This window comes from Phocoena phocoena, chromosome 7 (assembly GCF_963924675.1).
Source record: "Phocoena phocoena chromosome 7, mPhoPho1.1, whole genome shotgun sequence".
Lineage (NCBI taxonomy): Eukaryota > Metazoa > Chordata > Mammalia > Artiodactyla > Phocoenidae > Phocoena > Phocoena phocoena.
The window spans coordinates 43,063,877-43,083,626 of NC_089225.1; the positions used below are offsets into that span (position 1 = coordinate 43,063,877).

General features: G+C 34.5%; 1 protein-coding gene across 4 annotated transcripts in view; it reads right to left on the bottom strand.

Moving 5' to 3' along the window:
• BAZ2B (bromodomain adjacent to zinc finger domain 2B) overlaps positions 1-19,750 on the bottom strand; it is a 295,054-nt gene that overhangs the window by 7,870 nt on the left and 267,434 nt on the right. For 3 of the 4 annotated variants that reach the window (XM_065881229.1, XM_065881232.1, XM_065881231.1), the window contains 7 exons: positions 15,334-15,989; positions 14,671-14,944; positions 14,335-14,490; positions 13,794-13,954; positions 9,093-9,298; positions 8,465-8,600; positions 3,570-3,716 (listed from right to left, as the gene is read on the bottom strand). In XM_065881229.1, the coding sequence (XP_065737301.1) occupies positions 3,570-3,716; positions 8,465-8,600; positions 9,093-9,298; positions 13,794-13,954; positions 14,335-14,490; positions 14,671-14,944; positions 15,334-15,989 (1,736 nt within the window). Of the gene's footprint in view, positions 1-3,569; positions 3,717-8,464; positions 8,601-8,987; positions 9,299-13,793; positions 13,955-14,334; positions 14,491-14,670; positions 14,945-15,333; positions 15,990-19,750 lie in introns of all 4 variants that reach the window. The other variant, XM_065881230.1, reaches the window with a different exon arrangement.

Consider the following 19,750-nt stretch of genomic DNA (forward strand, 5'->3'; position numbering starts at 1 on the left):
GAGAAAAACCAGCAAAGGAGACTGAAAAGGAGCAAAAGCAAGAAGAAAATCAGGTGAGTATGGTATCCTAGAAGACAAGTGAAAACAGGATTTCAAGGAGGAGGGGAAGTTCCATTCTATCAAATGTTAAGTGATGGGTTAGATGAGATCTAAGCACTGATCACTGGACCGAGCAATGTGGAAGTCATTTGTGGGCATAGTAAGAGAAATTTTGGAGAAGCTGTGGAGATGAAAATATGACTGGAGTGAGTTTAAGAGTGAATCAGAGGAGAGAAATCAGAAAGAACCAGAACAGAAAACTTTCCAGTAAGGGGAAGGGGAGAAATGGGGGAAGTGGATCAAGGAAGAAGTGAGGCCAAAAGAGGGTTTTTGTTTAGTTTTTGTAAGATGGGAGAAAGAGTACCATGTTAGTAGGCTGATGAGAAAGAACCCAGTGTAGAAGGAAAAACTGATGATGTAGGAGAAGACAGAACTGCTGGAGCCATTCTCCTAAGGAGGTGAGAGGGGATGGGATCTGAAGCACATGTGGGGTTATTGGCTTAGTTAGGGGCACACAAGCAGTTCATGGCAACAGGAGGGAGGGTAGAGTATGAGAGCCCAGATATAGGAAGGATGGTAGGTGTGGTGGTAGATGCTTGTGATATTTTCTTCTGATGGCTTCCATTATCATAGTGAAATGGGAATAAGGTCATCAGCTGAGAATGAGGATGGAGGAGACAGTAAATTATCAGGCACCACTAAAGGCCCTCTTAGCCTTAAATTTAAAGGGGTGGGTGTTTTCTCCAGCCACATTCAAGATACCTTTGTATCTGTATATATAGGTGCTGGAGAAGTCATAGAGTTGGATTAACCAGAATGATGGTTTTACCAAGTGAGAGAGAGGCACAGGAGCTAAGGGTGGATGCAGTGATTATAGGAGGAAAGAGAGGGCATGAATGGGGAGAGGGACAGTGAAAAGGTCTTAAGATAAATGAATTGAAGGTCCTGATGAGATCAAAGAATTATTGGAGTTGGAGCACTAGAGGGAGTGAACAGGAAAGAAAGGAGGCAGTGGAGAGATGGATGCTTGAAACTGAGTTTATGAAGTGGTGGTAGTTACTGGTAGTAACTACGTCAAGGGATTAAACATGGAAGAGAGTGTCTGAGATAGGGGAAACCTAATGAAGAGTCTGGCCCTCAATACATTCTAACCCTTTCACACTTCTTACTCCTTACTTTATAACTCTAAAACCCATTTCTTTCTACTTTATCATAGTGCTACTCTTTAATCAATTAGTATTAGAATTCACAGGTTTCCAATTTATATGTGACTGGAAAGTGACTTAAAATACATATGCTTATTACCATATGACCTAGCAATTCTACTCTTAGGTATATAACAGAAAAATTGAAAACATATATTCATACAATAACTTGGGTATGACTGTTCACAGCAGCATTATTCATAAAAGCCAAAATGTAGACAGCCCAAATGTCCATCAGCTGAACAGATAAACAAAATGTAGTCTGTCCATTTAATGAAATATCATTTGACTTTAAAGATAAAGTGCTAGAACACAGATGAACCTTGAAAATATTGTGCTAAGTGAAAGAAAAAGGCCACATATTGTATGATTTGATGTATATGTAATGACAATAGGCAAACCCACAGAGATAGAAAATAGATTAATGGCTGCCAAAGGCTGAGAAGAGAAGAGGAATGGGGAGTGAATGATAATGTGTACAAGCATACTTTTTGAGGATCATGAAGATGTTCTGGAATTTGATAGTGGTGATGGTTGTACAACTTTGTGAATATATTAGAAAACACTGAATTGCATGCTTTAAAATGAATTTTACAGTATACAAATTATATCTCAAAAAAAATCCCCATAAAACTCTTCATTTTGATCTGGCAATTAAAAAGTTTTAAGTAATAATGCTACTTAAAAAATACTAAAATTTATATGGAGCCATAAAAGACCCAGAATTGCCAAAGTAATCCTTAGGAAAAAGAACAAAGCTGGAGGCATAACCCTTCCAGACTTCAGACACTACTACAAAGCTACAGTAATCAAAACAGTGTGGTATTGGGGCAGAAACAGACATATAGATCAATGAAACAGAATAGAGAACCCAGAAATAAACCCGCACACCTACAGTCAATTAATCTACAACAAAAGCGGTAAGAATATACAATGGAGAAAAAACAGTCTCTTCAGCAAGTGGTGTTGGAAAAGCTGGATGGCTAAATCAATGAAATTAGAACACTCCCTCACACCCTCACACCATATATAAAAATAAACTCAAAATAGTTTAAAGACCTAAACATAAGACATAAAAGTCCTAGAAGAGAACACAAGCAAAACATTCTTGGACATCAGTCGTAGCAATATTTTCTTAGATCACTTTTCCAAGGCAAAAGAAATAAAAGCAAAAATAAATGGGACCTAATCAAACTTAAAAGCTTTTCCACAGCAAAGGAAACCAACCAAACAAAAAGACAACCTACCAGACTGGGAGAAAATATTTGCAAATGATGCAACTGACAAGGGGTTAATAACCAAAATACACAAACAGCTCATACAACCCAATATCAAAAACACAAACAACCCAATCGAAAAATGGGTGGAAGACCTAAATAGATATTTCTCTAAATAAGACATACAGCTGGCCAATAGGCATGTGAAAAGATGCTCAGCATTAAGCATTACTAAGTATTAGAGAAATGTACATCAAAACCACAATGAGGTATCATCTCACACCAGTCAGAATGGCTATCATCAAAAAGTCTACAAATAATAAGTGCTGGAGAGGGTGTGGAGAAAAGGGAGCCCTAGTACACTGTTGGTGGGAATGTAAATTGGTGCAGCCAGTATGGAAACCAGTATGAAGGTTCTTTAAAAAATTAAAAATAGAGCTACCATATGATCCAGGAATCCCACTCCTGGGCATATACCTAGAAAAGAAGAAAACTCTTTAATTTGAAAAGATACATGCACCCTAATGTTCGTAACAGCCCTATTTACAATAGCCAAGACATGGAACCAACCCAAGTACCCATCAACAGACAACTGGGTTAAGAAGATGTGGTACACATATACAATGGACTATTACTCAGCCATAAAAAAGAATGAAATATTGTCATTTGCAACAACATGGATGGACCTAGAGATTATTATACTAAGCGAAGTAAGTTAGACAGAGAAAGACAAATATATCACTTATACGTGCAATCTAAAAAATAATACAAATGAATCTATATACAAAACAGAATCTACATACAAAACAGATTTCTAGAAAACAAACTTATGGTTACCAAAGGGGAAAGGTGCTGGGGGTGGTGGTGGGGAGGATAAATTAGGAGTATGGGATTCACAGATACAAACTACTATACATAAAATAGATAAGCAACAAGGATTTACTGTAGAGCACAGGGAACTCTATTCAAAATCTTGTAATAACCTATAATGGAAAAGAATCTGAAAAAAAATATATAACTGAATCACTCTGCTGTATACCCGAAACTAACACAATATTGTAAATCAACTATACTTCAATAAAAAAATTTAGTTTTAGATCAGTCTTACCTTAGCAATGCAAGCTGGACAAAACCAGTCCCCATCTGGTATAGTTGTAATCTTGGGTCTATGGCAGTATGTATGACAGCCTTTGTCACAGCCATCGCAAAGGAGGAGCAGTTCTTCATTATCTCCCTTTCGACAGATCTGGCAGTACTATAATACATGGAAAATCATTTAAAATTAACACTCTGCTACAAATAATAGTTTTGGGATATTAAACACACCATTAATTCCTAATTTATATTAGTAATGAACATTCCGCTTGCTAACAAATATACAGTAGCCATACACATCTATGTATCTCTCGTTACACAGATATGGACCACATGATGGGGTGAGCAGTTCAGTTGGGGTAAATGCACATTTCAGGTACACTGCAAAAAACAAAGCTAGAGGTTGAATGCCTGCACACACTTCAGAAGCATGTACACATTAACATATGAAATAATTAACATGACATTAGAGCACATAAAGCAATGAATAGCTTTAATACATGGTGTTTTAATTTTTTAATATATTTCATTGTTTGCTTATCTTAGCATCCTCATGATATCCTGAGAAAGAAATAAGTAAGAGTTAGAGTAATTTTTAAGATCAAAATTAGGAACATGTATTAGCAACAGAATTAGAAATAATAATAATAAGATGTCACTGTATTTTGACTATGTCCAAATCAGGAAACTTTGGAAATCAACCCAAATCAAACATGTGTCACAAATGTAGAAAATGGATCCTACAAAATGATTTCTAAGGGAAAAAGAAATTGATACAATAAATTAAATAAAAGAATTTAGAAGTCATAATTTATTTTCTAGGACTAAAAATTAAATTGTTCCTTCTCTGTTGAAAAACTTCTAATACCATTAAGAACTTTAAAATCTATAAAGAGATTTTTTTTCCCCCATGCACACATATTCTGTATAACAAGTTTCACAAAGGGAAAGAAGGAAGATTAGACAGGTAAAAACTTTAAAGATGGCTTTAAAAAATGGTAAGTACTAACATTATATTTTGACATTTAGTTTTTATTTCAGTCACAGTAGACAATGTCCTGTAATCAATATTCCAAAAAATGAAAACATTACTAATATAATATTGTACAACTACATTTCAACTGAAAATAATTAAAACATTTAAATTATAAATCATCTGTACTAATTTTAAGTTATGTATTTATATACTGTTAAAAACAAAATAGCTTAATTGTTCAAACTTAATTTAATTTCAATAAAACATTAAATCTTAATCTGGGAATGTCTAAAATAGTCTTTCATAACTCAATACGTACACAAATGATAGCTTAAGAATCTTATCAAAACAGCAGATACATGCTATTCACCTTAACAAATATCTATCAAATATATGTAATATACATGTAATACTAAAACTGGCATGTGTACTAAGAGCAAAAGCAGTAGAGTTTAATATCCCAACAGTAAGTATTTATTTTATGACCTTTCCTGATAACCACATCACTAAATACCTTAATATGGTGTTATTTCTCCAAATTTGAGTTATTTCTTTAAAATTTCTATTATAAAAATACTCATTGAGAAATAACATTTCGAAGGTTATATTTCAATCCCTATAACAATAAATTTTAAAAGTCAGGTTCATGAACATTAAGTAAATTCTCATTGTTTTCTACAATAGCTAAAAATACTATGAAGCCTGTCTTACATCTCACATTTATGATTTAAAAATAAAATTATTTTCTGATACTTATTAAGAAAGGGTGGCAGGTATCAAGTTCATAACATCTTTGAAAATCCACAGTAATAGCTCACAATATGTTAGAGCAAATGTAGTAATATTTGGTTTTAACTCCTTTGCTACCACAGTAAAAAAAAAAAACAGTGGATGTTGCCGATTGCTTACCATTAACAACAGAAAACATATTGTGGGCTGAGAAGTATCTGGAGGCAAATCATGGCAGCTCCTTCTTTCCTAGTAAGCATGGTTTCTGGTAAAGAGGATATTTCTAAAGACATTGAGCACTTTAACATTTTTTTTTAGGACTTCTTATGAGGATTATTATAGGTTTTGTTACATTTCTAATTCAAGGTTACCAAGTGCTCATTAATCTTTGGATAAGAAACTCTGCCTTCTTTTCAAAGTAGTTTTATAGCAAATAATGTATTATTAAACATTAAAAAAAGAAATAAAAATTATGAGATGGAGTTAAATAATGATGAATGTGTATTAATTTATTAATAACAATGGAAAAGAAGTTTGCAAAACCTGAAATAAAACTTTAGATTGCAGAAAGTAAGTACCCTAATATAAAGGTAGATTTTGGTACAAGTTTTGGGTTTCTGTGTATAGGTTATAAAAAAACTGCCTATATTGTGATGATTGTTTTGGTGTAGATGAGAAAAGTAACTGTACAAATTTCATTCTGATATAGGAATTGAATCTTTTTTTTATCATTATAGCCTACATTTCACCAAATATATTTGTCTAAGGTGACTTTAAAACTGGTTTTAATAATAATTTTTAGAAGGAAAAGTATTTTTACCTGGTAAAAATGCTACCAGATGACCTGAACAATGCCTTAAAACTTACAGTAAATTCTAATCTATATAGGGATAGACCTAAATTTGAGCATATTGTGAAAACTGCAGATTCATTATTCCATGGACATTTTAGAAAGAAGTGAAAAAAACCATAGAAGAAAGCAAATTTATTTGTATAGAATGAATAAAGTATTGAGTAGTCTAAGTATAGAGGTAAAAAGGAAGGAGAGAATGCTAAATTATTTAAGAATCACTTCTTTTCTTTGGGGAAGATTATTTAAACTAGGTATTTTACCCTTAGTCATTCATGAAAACAAATCGCAAATGTTTGAATTTTAAAGCTAACCTGTAATTCAAAAGCAACTGTTAAAGTAATTCATAAAAGTCTACATATAATAGATATTTCTGTATATGATACAAAAGAGGCAAAAGGGACACGTACATGATTTAAAATAAATCTCTCTCTGGAAAATATAAGAAATATAGCTTTTATTTTGAACATATAGCATTTGTTGCCTAGTACAAAGTAGAGGCCACTACATGATAACTAACTGACCTTGAACAAAGAAGGAGAAAAAACATTTTTAACTGTTAGAGGAAAGACTAAAAGATCTACTCAATGCCAACTATATCCAAATATTGGGTTGGCCAAAAGGTTCGTTCGCTTTTTTTCCGCAAGATGGCTCTAGTAACACTTAGTTGTCTATAAGTTCATTCAAAACAATTTTGTTAGATTGTATGTGACACCTATCATATCAGCGTGCATTTAAAAAAAGCCTTATCAAAATTGGTGAATTTTTGTGTAGCCATTTTAATACTGAAGATGGAAGAAAAAAGGCAACATTTTCGGCATATTATGCTTTATTGTTTCAAGAAAGGTAAAAACGCAACCGAAATGCAAAAAAAGATTTGTGCAGTGTATGGAGAAGGTGCTGTGATTGATTGAACACATCAAAAGTGGTTTGTGAAGTTTCACGCTGGAAATTTCTCACTGGATGATGCTCCACGGTTGGGTAGACCAGTTGAAGTTGATAGCGATCAAATCAAGACATTAATTGAGAACAATCAACGTTATACCATGCGGGAGATAGCCAACATACTCAAAATATCCAAATCAAGTGCTGAAAATCATTTACACCAGCTTGGTTATGTGAATCGCTTTGATGTTTGAGTTCCACATAAATTAAGCAAAAAACCCCTTCTTGACCGTATTTCCTCATGCGATTCTCTGCTTAAACATAACGAAAATGTTCCATTTTTAAAACACATTGTGACAGGTGATGAAAAGTGGATACTGTACAATAATGTGGAATGGAAGAGATAGTGGGGCAAGCGAAATGAAACACCACCAACCACACCAAAGGCCGGTATATGGTGGGATTGGAAGGGAGTCCTCTACTATGAGCTCCTTCCAGAAAACCAAACGATCAATTCCAACAAGTACTGCTCCCAATTAGACCAACTGAAAGCAGCACTCAACAAAAAGTGTCCAGAATTAGTCAACAGAAAATGCATAATCTTCCATCAGTATAATGCAAGACTGCATGTTTATTTGATGACCAGGCAAAAACTGTTACAGCTTAGCTGGGAAGCTCTGATTCATCCAGCTTATTCACCAGACATTACACCTTTGGATTTCCATTTATTTAGGCTTTACAAAATTCTCTTAATGGGAAAAATTTTAATTCCCTGGAAGACTGTAAAAGGCACCTGGATCAGTTCTTTGCTCAAAAAGATAAAAAGTTTTGGGAAGATGGAATTATGAAGTTGCCTGAAAAATGGTAGAAGGTAGTGGAACAAAAGGGTGAATACGCTGTTCAATAAAGTTCTTGGTGAAAATGAAAAATGTATCTTTTATTTTTACTTAAAAACCTAAGGCAATTTTTTGGCCAACCCAAAACATGATATTGGTGCATAAAGGAAGAGCTCTCTGCTTATTCTGTATTTACTTAGCTAAGTATTTCTGGCATTAAGAAAAGAAAATTGATACAAATATAGATATTTTAGAAATGAAGTGAATGTACTTAGCTGGTAATGTTAGCAACTGGAGTGCTTACAAGATTGAAAGGGCCTTCAAAACATTCAGATTAACAACTATTATGTTGACAGAATGGAGAAGACAACTTCAGTCAGAGTTATAAACAATATTCAAAGGAGAGAAAGACAAGATTTAAAAAAACGAAAGATAACATTTGGTAGGTTCCTTCAAAAAGCTCAAAATAAGGAGGAAAGTATCAAACTATACAGTATTTAAGAATTAAGGAAATTCTCAAGTACAGCATACATTATTTTGACAATAAGTAATGCATAATTAAGAAATATCTGAAGATTGGAAAAAAAACAGGACAAAGTAAATTATAGTATTTCTTAAATAAAAACACTTACAACTTTCATAATTGATTTTTCCCATGCTACTGATTTCTGTAACTGCTGAATGCACAGAGCTACCTGTGCAGCACTGCGAGCTTCTGATAATGCCCTTCTCCATACCCTGAGCCCTGGAGCAATATCCTCTTCAATTCTGCATTGAAATATAGAGAAATTAAGTAGGTCACGTCCACATTTATGGTTACTGAATGTGAAACAATCGTCACACTGAAAGCCAAGCAATGACAAAAACATGTAACAGCCAGTAAGTGTAAGGTTTAAGCAACTAAATTTGATGTAGTGCACAGACTGTGGCTACGTGCCTCAAAGCTTAGTCACAACCAGCTAAATGTAAGCTCACTTTGCAGGATTATCAACACGCATAACAACAACAAAAATGTTTTTACAAAGCACCATGCAAACAGCATGATCCATATGGATCACAGACGTACAAGAAGATACATAGATAACAGGCAATAGAAAATAGGCTCCAATTAGCAAAGAAGCACAATAATTTTTCAAGTTAATCTCAATAACCTACCCGTCACCATCACCACTAATGGATGGTGCAGGAGCAGGGACAGTAACTGTGCCCACATTATCCAGTTTGATCTGAATGGTGGTACTTAAGGGGCTCTTCAGATACCTTCTTTCAATGTTCCGCTCCAAATCAGCCAGCCTGGTTACAGCTATATCTAGGGGGTTGTCACTCTTCCGTTCCAGTGCATGTGCACTGCTTTCTTCTTCGCCAGTAAATTCTCCATCATGCTCCTTGCACAATTTAGAAAATGACTTATGTTCAAAATATACCAAGTCCTCCCTTTCTGATGCAGGCTCTGGACACATCCAACCCTATATATCAAAAGAATAATGTTATTATGGTTTCCTCTTAAAATGCCTGCTGGGTGAATTACCTTTACTTAAAATACAGCAGCAGACACCAGCAGACCTTAAGGATCTTTACTAAAAGTTTTTATCTTGTGTTTCCTAATGCTAGGTAGAAACAAGAATAAAAAATTAAAAGAAACAGCTGTCAGAAGTTTGAAGAAGAAAATTTAATAACTTTTGATACTATGAAAGGTATAATGAAAATCAGCAAATATTCTGAGAGACTTTAGACTACATGCTTATTCATTTCAACAGAAATCTCTCCGTAGTCTCTGAATTTAGCTCTTCCTTTCCATTTCCATTCCTTCTACCACTCTTCAGTACAGGGGTCTGTACAATACTTACCATTTTTCCTCCAGCCGTAGGAGTTTGCGTGAGCTGTTATATTTGTCTGTAGAGCCTTTCCCTGTTGCTCTTAACCTGGTTAAATCCACTCATCCTGCAGCTCTCATTTTAAAAGTCCTCAGGGAATCCTTCTCTGACCTGCTTTAGCAGGTAAGTCTCCATATTACAAGCCCACAAAGGACCATATAGTATGCCACAGCCTTGTGGTACTCACAATTTTTTACTATTGCGATTATTTGATTCACATCTTTTTACCTCTAAATTCCATGATGGCAGGGACCACATCGGCTTTTACTCATTTTATCTCCAGCACAGTGAAAGCAAATAGTAGGCACTCAAAACACACATGTTGATTGAATAAGTGAATGATCTTATAACTCAGCTTGCTTTTATTGATCTTCTACCTCAAAATCCTTCAAAGTTTCCCTACTGTTTAACAAAGTCCATATTTCTATCATGACATTCAAGTACCTCAATCTGCCTCTTCCTCTCATGTTCCCATTCACACATCCTACACTGCAAATTCTACAACTTGCAAATTCCACAACTTGCAACGCCCTAAACTTCTGGATCCTGGTGCTCTGCTCAGGCTGTTCCCTCTTCCTAGTATGGCATTCCTTGTCAAAAGCTGACTCACCTTCTCAAGTTCCATCTCAACTTCTACGTGAAATGTTCCCTGATCTCTCCCATGTCTCCATCAGAAGTTATGTATTCTTTTTCTAAATTCATGTATGACTCTGTACTCCTCTAGGATCAGTTAACAGATTCTGCGGAGATGTATATATGACTTATCTCCCTATTAGATGACAAGATTTCTGACAGCAGAAACCACATTTTATCCAATTTTGTGGTGCCTACTGTCTGATGTGGAATAGGGGCTTAGTAAGTGCATATTAAATGAAAAACAGAATGAACATTATCCTTTTTTATTAAACCTCTTTAGAGATAATTATTTTATCTTGTATATTAGGATCAATTCCTCTTCTTTAATTCAGTAGAACATTTATATTTGTGAAGTAAGGATGGAATTATGAATAGTACATGTAAGTGCATTAGGTACAAGTCATGTCAAATGAACCTCATTCCCATATTTTGAAAAGGGTTCTAAATTGATAAATCAAGAGAACCCTGTAAACATAGCATATCTTGATGTCTGCAAGGCAAATGACAAGACAAAAAATGAAGACTAGATTAAAGAAATCTAGAGGGTTGAAAACTGCTTCCAAAAAATGGTGATTGACAGAACTCGTGTCACCTCAGAAAAGGTCCCCAGTGCCAATGTCCAAAAGGCTCTGTACTTGGTTTGTCCTGTTAATACACTTATGAGTAACTTGATTGTTATTAAATCTGCAGATGATTTAAAACTAGGAAGAAAATTTAATATTCTGTATAACAGGACTAAGATAAAAATAATCCCATATGCTGAAAAATGTACTCACATGAAATTAATAAAAATAAAACAATGATAAATGTAAATTTTAGGTTTGAAGTTTAAGCAACTAATCACAGAAATATTGAATACTATATGTGATAGAACGCACTTAAAAGCTCTTTGAAAGAGGGCCAAAGTTTGTTTTTTCATAGCGTATACTCAGTGAAGCAAGAGTATCATGTGGATACTAAAAAGCTAGTACAAAATTCAAACAGCATTAATGGAAGTATAGTGCTGGATTAAGGAAAGTAAAAGTCCCATGAACACATTCAGACAGCGCTATGTACAGTTATGGATACAACATTTTAAGAAGGATATTAACACTGGTGTTTATACAGAAGAGAATCGTGTACATGGAAACTATTTCACAGGACTAATGGTTGAAGGAATTAATTAGCTTGTAAAAGAGAAAACTTAGAAAGAGACACAGGAGCTATCTTTAGAGGAGCTGGAAGAGTAATTAGGTTCTTTGTATACTCGCAACAACAGAACTAGGACAAGAGACTTGCAGATTTTCCTACAAAATAATAAAGAATGTCCAAATTATAAGCAATATTAAAAATATAAATGAATGCACCTAAGTAAGTCCCACAGGCCACCTGTGTGATGTGTCTTCACAATGGCTAGTTCCCCACGTTAAACATATAACTCTATTTTCTTAAAAAAAAAAACATTAAATCTTCTATAGATGTTAAAATAATGTCTTACGGTTATTTTCATCATTCGTGTTTTTAGACTCTTCAAGAATAATATAATTCATTTTTTCAGAATAATACAGAATAATTTAGTAATACCTTAATAACAGAATATTAAAACATTTCACTTAAAAAACAAATTCTACTTTTCTTATATACTTAGAACACAGCCAAGATTGTCTAAGCAGCCAGTAATGTGATAAGGTTAATGCAGGAAAATATGAGTATGGCTCCGGGAAAATGTTTCAGGCCCACACCCTGACTTTATACTTAACGTAAAAAAGCTTGGGACTTCCCTGGCGGCACAGTGGATAAGAATCCACCTGCCAATGCAGGGGACACGGGTTCGAGCCCTGGTCCGGGGAGATCCCACATGCTGCAGAGCAACTAAGCCTATGTGCCACAACTGCTGAGCCTGTGCGCCACAACTACTGAACCCACGCACCTAGAGCCTGTGCTCTGCAACAAGAGAAGCCACCGCAATGAGAAGCCCGCGTGCAGCAACGAAGACCCAACTCAGCCAAAAACAAATAAAACTATATCTTAAAAAAAAAAAAAATCTTGGTGATATGTTTTCCCAACCAATAGCCAATTAGAACTGGCAAATTAGGTGGAGGAAGTTGGGGGAAAATTGGGCCAGTAGAACCAACCAAATTTAAACCAGCAAGTAGTAGCAACTGACCATGAGAGAAGACAGAAACAGACTATAGAAAGCAGACACAGTCGTTTAAAAGCAAAGCACACTAGGACCATTTAATGTAGGGGCAAAACCTCTTCACATTTCCTGAGGGAATCATCATCTAATAATTGGTCTTCGCGCTAATGATCCTGTGTCACCAAGATAATTTAAATCAAACTCATTATTCTCAATTTAAGAAGGCAGTGTAATGCGTAACATAAGCGATCTGACAAACATGTTAAAGAATTATGGTGCTAAATGGAATAATTTTCATTTCTCTAGAAAAGTAACTTGTGTGGAAGACTTCATTTGTTGAAGATACCAAATTAATGAGGCATTTTTATACTGTATTGTAGTACTAGGAGGAAGATATAGTTTGCTAGCAAAATAGAGTCAACAAATGATAAATTTTGTTTCCCAAAGTTGGTAATTATGTTTGCGGCAAGAAAGGGATATGTTATTAGCTCTGGAAAGTGACATTTTTTGGAGAACTTCAAAAGTTTCCAAATGCCATAGGATAGTATTATGGCATAAGTTTCTCATTCTGAATAAAACATAAAATAGCAAATCAAATTACATGGATACTACATTTTCTAAACCTTTTCAGGTGTCTCATACTTATTCATCATCCATCCATTTATTCTCAGAGACATCACCTTATTATCAACTGAGAAGACTTTATATCTCTCTTACCAAAACTAAAAATTCTTGCACTAAGGTAAAGCTTTCCTTTTGCCTGTCCATTGGAAGCCAGTCTGATCATGATAATGCTTGTGACATGGTAATGCCCAGTAGATAAATAAATTTAAAATTTACATATATATGTAGGGTGTGTGGGTATGTGTATAATGATACGGTGTATATTTGGATATATCTATATTCTCCAATTTTAAATTATATAGAGCGAAATTTTGACATACAACATAGCTTGATGCAAGGAGGTCCTCTACACGAAACAGTATAGTAGGAATTTGATAGAGCGTTATATTTATCATGGGTAAAACTAGAAATGACACTTTTGAATACCATTAAGGAGGCAGCAAGATTTGGTAAAAAGAACACAGGTTCTGGAGTCAGACAGACTTGGATGAATACACACTTAGCTTACGATATGACCACTGGCAGGTTACTTACTTTGAGTCTTGTTCCTTACCTGTAAGATGGGGGAAATTAGTTCAGGATCATTTTGAGAATTAAATGAGATAAAGTGAAAACATTTAGCAGAGTAACTGGCACATACCAGGTATACAACAAATAATAGTTACCTTCCATCATCCTTAAAACAGATTTCATTCCAATCAATTTTACCTTCACTTGCAAACTTGCTGATGCAACTCTCCTTTCTAGATCTTCTACCTGTTGAAGAATACTCAAATCCATTTCCATTGCTTGTTCTTCTACTGACCAGTTCTCCACAATATCTCGAGTTACCTGGTTTTCTTCATGTTCATTTAATTCAATAATAGCAACTATATTTGAAAAGAAATTAATTTTAAAATCCACTTTATCCCTCAATGATTTCTTCTAAAAAGTGAATAGGTTCCAGGGATAACATATACGTGTAACTTAACACACACAAATGTACTTGTGCATACACAGGCAGATTACCCTTAAAAGTAGGAATATTCTTTTTTAAGAAACAAAACAGTATGTCTGCAGGTTGTGAGAAATTATGAGAAAGTAATACCTATTTAAGAAATGTAAAGAGTTACTGTTTGTTGAACAAAATAGAAAAAAAAAGCCTATTAGTAATAAATTAAGAATTAGGATATACTAAAATATGTTTTAAGATAAAAGAACTAATTCTCATAACTAAGCAAGAGAGCAGAAGTCTCTTTTAGGTACATACCATCCTTATTTTTGATGCAAGCTTGAGTAATATAATCCAAGTGTTTCTGAATTTGTTTTTGTAACGCCTTTTCTCTTATTCCTCTGAGATGGAGCACTTTGAGCAAAGCTTTTAGGTCCTCTGGGTCAATAATTCTCCACCAACCAAACTGCATTTCTAAGTTAAGATAAATATGTAGATCTTTTTACAAATATTTTGAATATAAATTAATGGCACAATGCAAATCAGAAGACTTATAACTATGTAGAAAACCATCAAAGATTCGGTTATAATGCAGGAATCTATAACAATAAAATAAAGTAAGTAAGTGGCTATAAACCATCTCAATGTACCTACCTTCTGGAATAGGTTTTGGATTAGGAAAATCTACTGGTTTTGCTACTTCAATAGCTACAGGTTGAGTTGAAGAGACTTTTTCATTCTGTGGTACTGGAGATTCACTTTTACTTGAAGCAACATTAGGAGTCAAGAATGAATTACTATTTCCTTCTGATAATCCCAACCCTGATCCAAGACCAGGTAAAGGTGATGTAAATGGATTACTGGAAGTAAGCACACTGGTGGGCCACCCACAAAACTGGAGTCCCATCATAGATACTCCACTTTTCATCTGCAAAATAAACCATAACATTTAAAAAGTAGAACAATCTAAGAAGTTAGGAAAAGTGTTTAGAACCAGAAATTATTTATAAAATTCGGAAAAAAACATTCTTTCACTTATCACAATTAGAGGCATACGTCATTTCATTTGCTCCCCAAGTAATTTCTTTTTAGATATAATGCAACAGTAATAAGTTAAAAAGTAATTAAAGAAGGCTTTGACTTAGACATCAGTAGTTCTGATGAAGCTTGGTGATAGCAATTCTGACTCTTCAATTTTCAAACCGTGGCGGAGATAATATTATAAATATTCAACTGATTTCCCTTGAGAGAAAATCTTTATGGGGTCAAAGATTAAATAAAGCAACATAAAAATGAGTTACAATTAGCAGTACTAACCTGAAGAGGTGATAAAGCAAACGGATTTAGGCCAACAGGATTCTGAGCAGAAGATGATCCAAGAAGAGGAGCTGGGGCAGGCGAAGGTGACTTAGATGGTGGCTGAGACTGAGGGGTCACTAAAGAAGCAGTTGACATACCTGCATGGGTAAGTGATGTGTCATCACAAGGTGTCCTTGGCAAAAGGCTAAACCACTGTCTATTCTTTTCAGTCAGTGTTTTTAACAACTGGTCATTGGGGAGAGGACTATAGAACTTCCCCGGACCACCTGAACTGGTATTGAACAGATTATTAGAGTCTGTCTTTTCCACGCTGCTTTGTGTTGCTGTTGATTGAATGCTGCCCAATGAATGTTTTCCACTGTTTTGATAAGACAATGTGCACCCATTTGCACTACTGTTTGGTTTGGGGGTTATTACATCTGACTCAGGAGGCATCTTAGCTACTTCTAAAAGCTTGCTTAATTTTGAAAATGAACCAGGTTTCTGAAGAAACAGATTTGTGTTATCTTTTTCTTTAGTATCTTCCTTTTGCTCACAATGATTTGGATTTGAACAATTTACAGTGTCCTCAGAAGTCTCAAATATTTCTTCTTTGATCTGGATACTTTCTGCCTTTTTTAGTTTTTCTCTTTCTTTTGCAATTTCTTCCAGTCCTAAAAAATTGAAAAGCATTATTAAGATCAGTTACTCCAGATCAAACCAATACTATAATGATATTCTTTCATTACTCATCAAGCTATATGCATAAATATTTTAGGAAACTTTTCTAGATTACTTAATACTCCCCATTTTCCCCTTTTTTATAGATTAGATTCTTTTGCTCATTGGAAAATTAATGTAATTTTGTGACTAAGCTTTAGAAAAACTAAAATATAAAAAATTTAAAAGCCCTAATACACAACAAAAATTATTATTAATATTTTTGTCTAAATCCTTCCAGGCATTCTATATGTACACACATACACACTTAAACCTATAAATTAAAAAAAAGGAAATCTTATTATATACATAATGCCTAACCTACATGTTTTTCTCTGTAAACATCCTGATATGTCAATAAATATATAACTACATCATAAATTTTAATGGCTATAGAATATTCAATAGAATATATCATAATTTAAATAATCAATCTTCTACTGATGTTTATTAATAGGGCCCAGTTATTCACTGTTATAAAAAATGTTATAAATGATTTACTGAGTCCTAAGATATATACTTTTCAGAGTTTTTGAAATATGTTGTCAAACTGAAAGTCTAGATCAATACACGTTCATACCAGAAGCAAGAGCATCTGTTTGCCTACACCCTCAAGGAAACTAAATACTATCAGTATTTTTTGTTTTTGTCAATATCTGGGAGATAAAAATCTAAGCTGCATTTTTTTTTCTGATCTCCAGTAAGGCTGAGTATCTTTTCATGGGCTTACTGGCATTTCTCCTTTGTGAACTTCTGGTTCATATTTTTGAACAGTGTTTTTAAAATAATTTATAAGAACTCTTTAAAAATATAAATCCACTACTTTATTCAATTTGAAAAGTAATATATGTCCAAGGTAAAATATTCAGTAATGAGAGGTATAAAGAAAACCCTTTCTGCCCTACTCGCTTAGTCCCTATTTCTACTCTTCAGAGGTAACCACGGTTAATCTATCATATCTATATATCCTTCTGGAAATCTTACATGCATCTATAGGAATATCATTTTGCAGTATTACATAAATGGATACTACCCTTCACTTTTCTGCAACTCAGAATAAAATCCAAACTCCTAAGCAAGGCCTACAATGCTGTATGGTCTGGTTCCTGAAAATTCCTACAACCTCTGACCACTCTTGTCCTTGCTAACCTTGCTCTTCCTTTCTTCCTTTTTTTCAGCTTCCCAAACATACCCAGTTCTTTCCCTTTCTGGGCACTTTGCACTTGCTGCTCCCTCTGCCTGGGATATTGTTTTGTTGACTGGCTCCTCATCCTTCATGTCTCAGATCAAGTCATTTCCTCACAGAGGTTTTCTCTGATCATTTTATCTGAAGTAGGTTCCCTATTCCATTCACTTGATTTATTTGTTTTCCTGACATATGGTTGACGTACAATATTAGATAAGTTACAGGTATATAATGTAGTGATTCACAATTTTTAAAGGTTATACTCCATTTACAGTTATTTAAAAATATTGGCTATATTCCCTGTGTTGTACAATACAGCCTTGTGTCTTATTTTACCCATTCACTTTAGAATATCATCCTACATATTTCCGTCACAGAATTTATCATTATAAACAATAACCTAATTATCTGTTTATTTTCTACTCCCACCCACTAGAATTTAAATCAGTAAGCTTTTAAAAGCAGAGCAATGTTTCTCTTGCTTATTATTGGATCCCAAATGCCTCACATGGTGGCTGCTATAAAACAGAAGCTCCATAAATATTTCTTGAACGATGAAATAAAAGGATGGATTTGATATTTTCACTAAATACCTTAGACAGTTTTCCATGCTAAAACATATAACTGTACTTCATTTTTTTCAATCAGCTGAATAATATTCTATTTTATGGATACATCATAACTTAACCAATCCTCTACTAATGTTTGAAATGGCTTTCACATGCTTCTCTTGAAATTAGTTTCTACCCCAAATTAAAATCCTATACTTCAGACTTATGCTTCTGGACAATATGGAATAATAGGGACTAGATTTACACTCTTGCATGAAACAACCAAAAAAGAGGCAAAATATATGAAACAACAGTTTGCAAGAAACTGGACTTCAGGCAACAAAAAAAGAAAACAAACACAGTCAGACCTATGATTGCCCCAGCTTATTGCTTTGGGTTGATTTCCAGGCTACAGCATAGGGAGGAAAAATCCAGGTGAAGCCTGGCAGACTCCCTGAGATGAGGAGATGGAACTGAGAGTCCAGGGAGATCAAAGTAGCTACAGTGCCCAGGAGAGAGTACAAGAGAGGAGAGCACTGCATGGAGAGAGAACTCCAGAGATCTGCAGTATTCAGCTGAATAATGAGCAGTGTGTACATGTGAGGAACTTATCTGAGACCAGGAAAGAACCACCTGAAAGGATTGGAGGTGACAGTGCCAGGTGCTCATACAGGCTGGGTATCTGGTACCTGTTCCTACCAACCAGATTGGGAAACCTCAAGATTCACGGCCATCAGGTGGAGTACTCAGAAGGATCTTGCTTTACTAGTTAGGGGATAAACTAGACTGAGCACTGTTTTAGTCCTGCCTAACAAATTTTAAAAGAAAGATCTGAAAGGATCAAACTTTTCCCAAGTAACTTAACTGTGTTTCAGCTAAACAAATCTCAAAAATATTTATAGAAATTCAAAAATATCCAGCACCAAACAAGGTAAAATTCACAATGTCTCGCATTCAATCAAAATTAAAAGACATACATGAATGATACATAATTAGAGAACTCAATCAATGAAAACTAACCTCAAACTGACAAGACAGTAGCATTAGCAGGCAAGGTCATTAAATTTGAAAAAATAATGGCCGAAAAATTGCCAAATTTGATGAAAATTATAAACTACAGATCCAAAAAACTCAACTCCAAGCAAAAGAAACATGAAGATACATAACTACTCCAAGACATACCATGATCTAATTGCTCAAAACCAATAATAGAGAAAATCTTAAAAACAGCCAGAAAAAAATATTGTGCCTCATATGATCTTTATGCACTTCTGCACATTTGCCCTTAGAAGACCACCCTACTTCATCACCTCCAATTAGGCACACATGAAAAGAGTCACAAATATTCTCTCCAAATACCCATGCTCACAAATTTCCTTAACTTTACACAAATTATTGGCTAGTAAGGAAATATTAATATTTGTGCTTGATTTATTCTGAGAACTAGTATCTCAAAAACCACTGTCATATATCCAAAAACAAACAGACCAACCAACCAACAGACAAGTTTTTTACTGGTTTGAGACTAGTTGATGACTTCCCATTTGCACCTAGGAAAGTGAGCTGATGATACATTTCAATAGCCTATTCGTGGTTGTCTTTAACTTTTATATTCAAATTGCTTAATTATAAACAACCAAACCTCTAATAGAAGTGTAAAATTATTTTTAAAAATTTGAAAAATATACAGGATATCTAGTAAAAAGATTTTTTAAATAGTTGTCTATCTCCTATTTCATACAATCCTCTGTTCTTTCCAGCCCTTACTTCTTTGACATGTATCAATGAGTATTAAAAAAAGTCTTCAATGCAGATGTAGAGAATGGACTTGAGGACATGGGGCGTGGGAAGGGTAAGCTGGGACGAAGTGAGAGAACGCCATGGACATATATACACTACCAAATGTAAAACAGATAGCTAGTGGGAAGCAGCCACATAGCACAGGGAGATCAGCTCAGTGCTTTGTGACCCCCTAGAG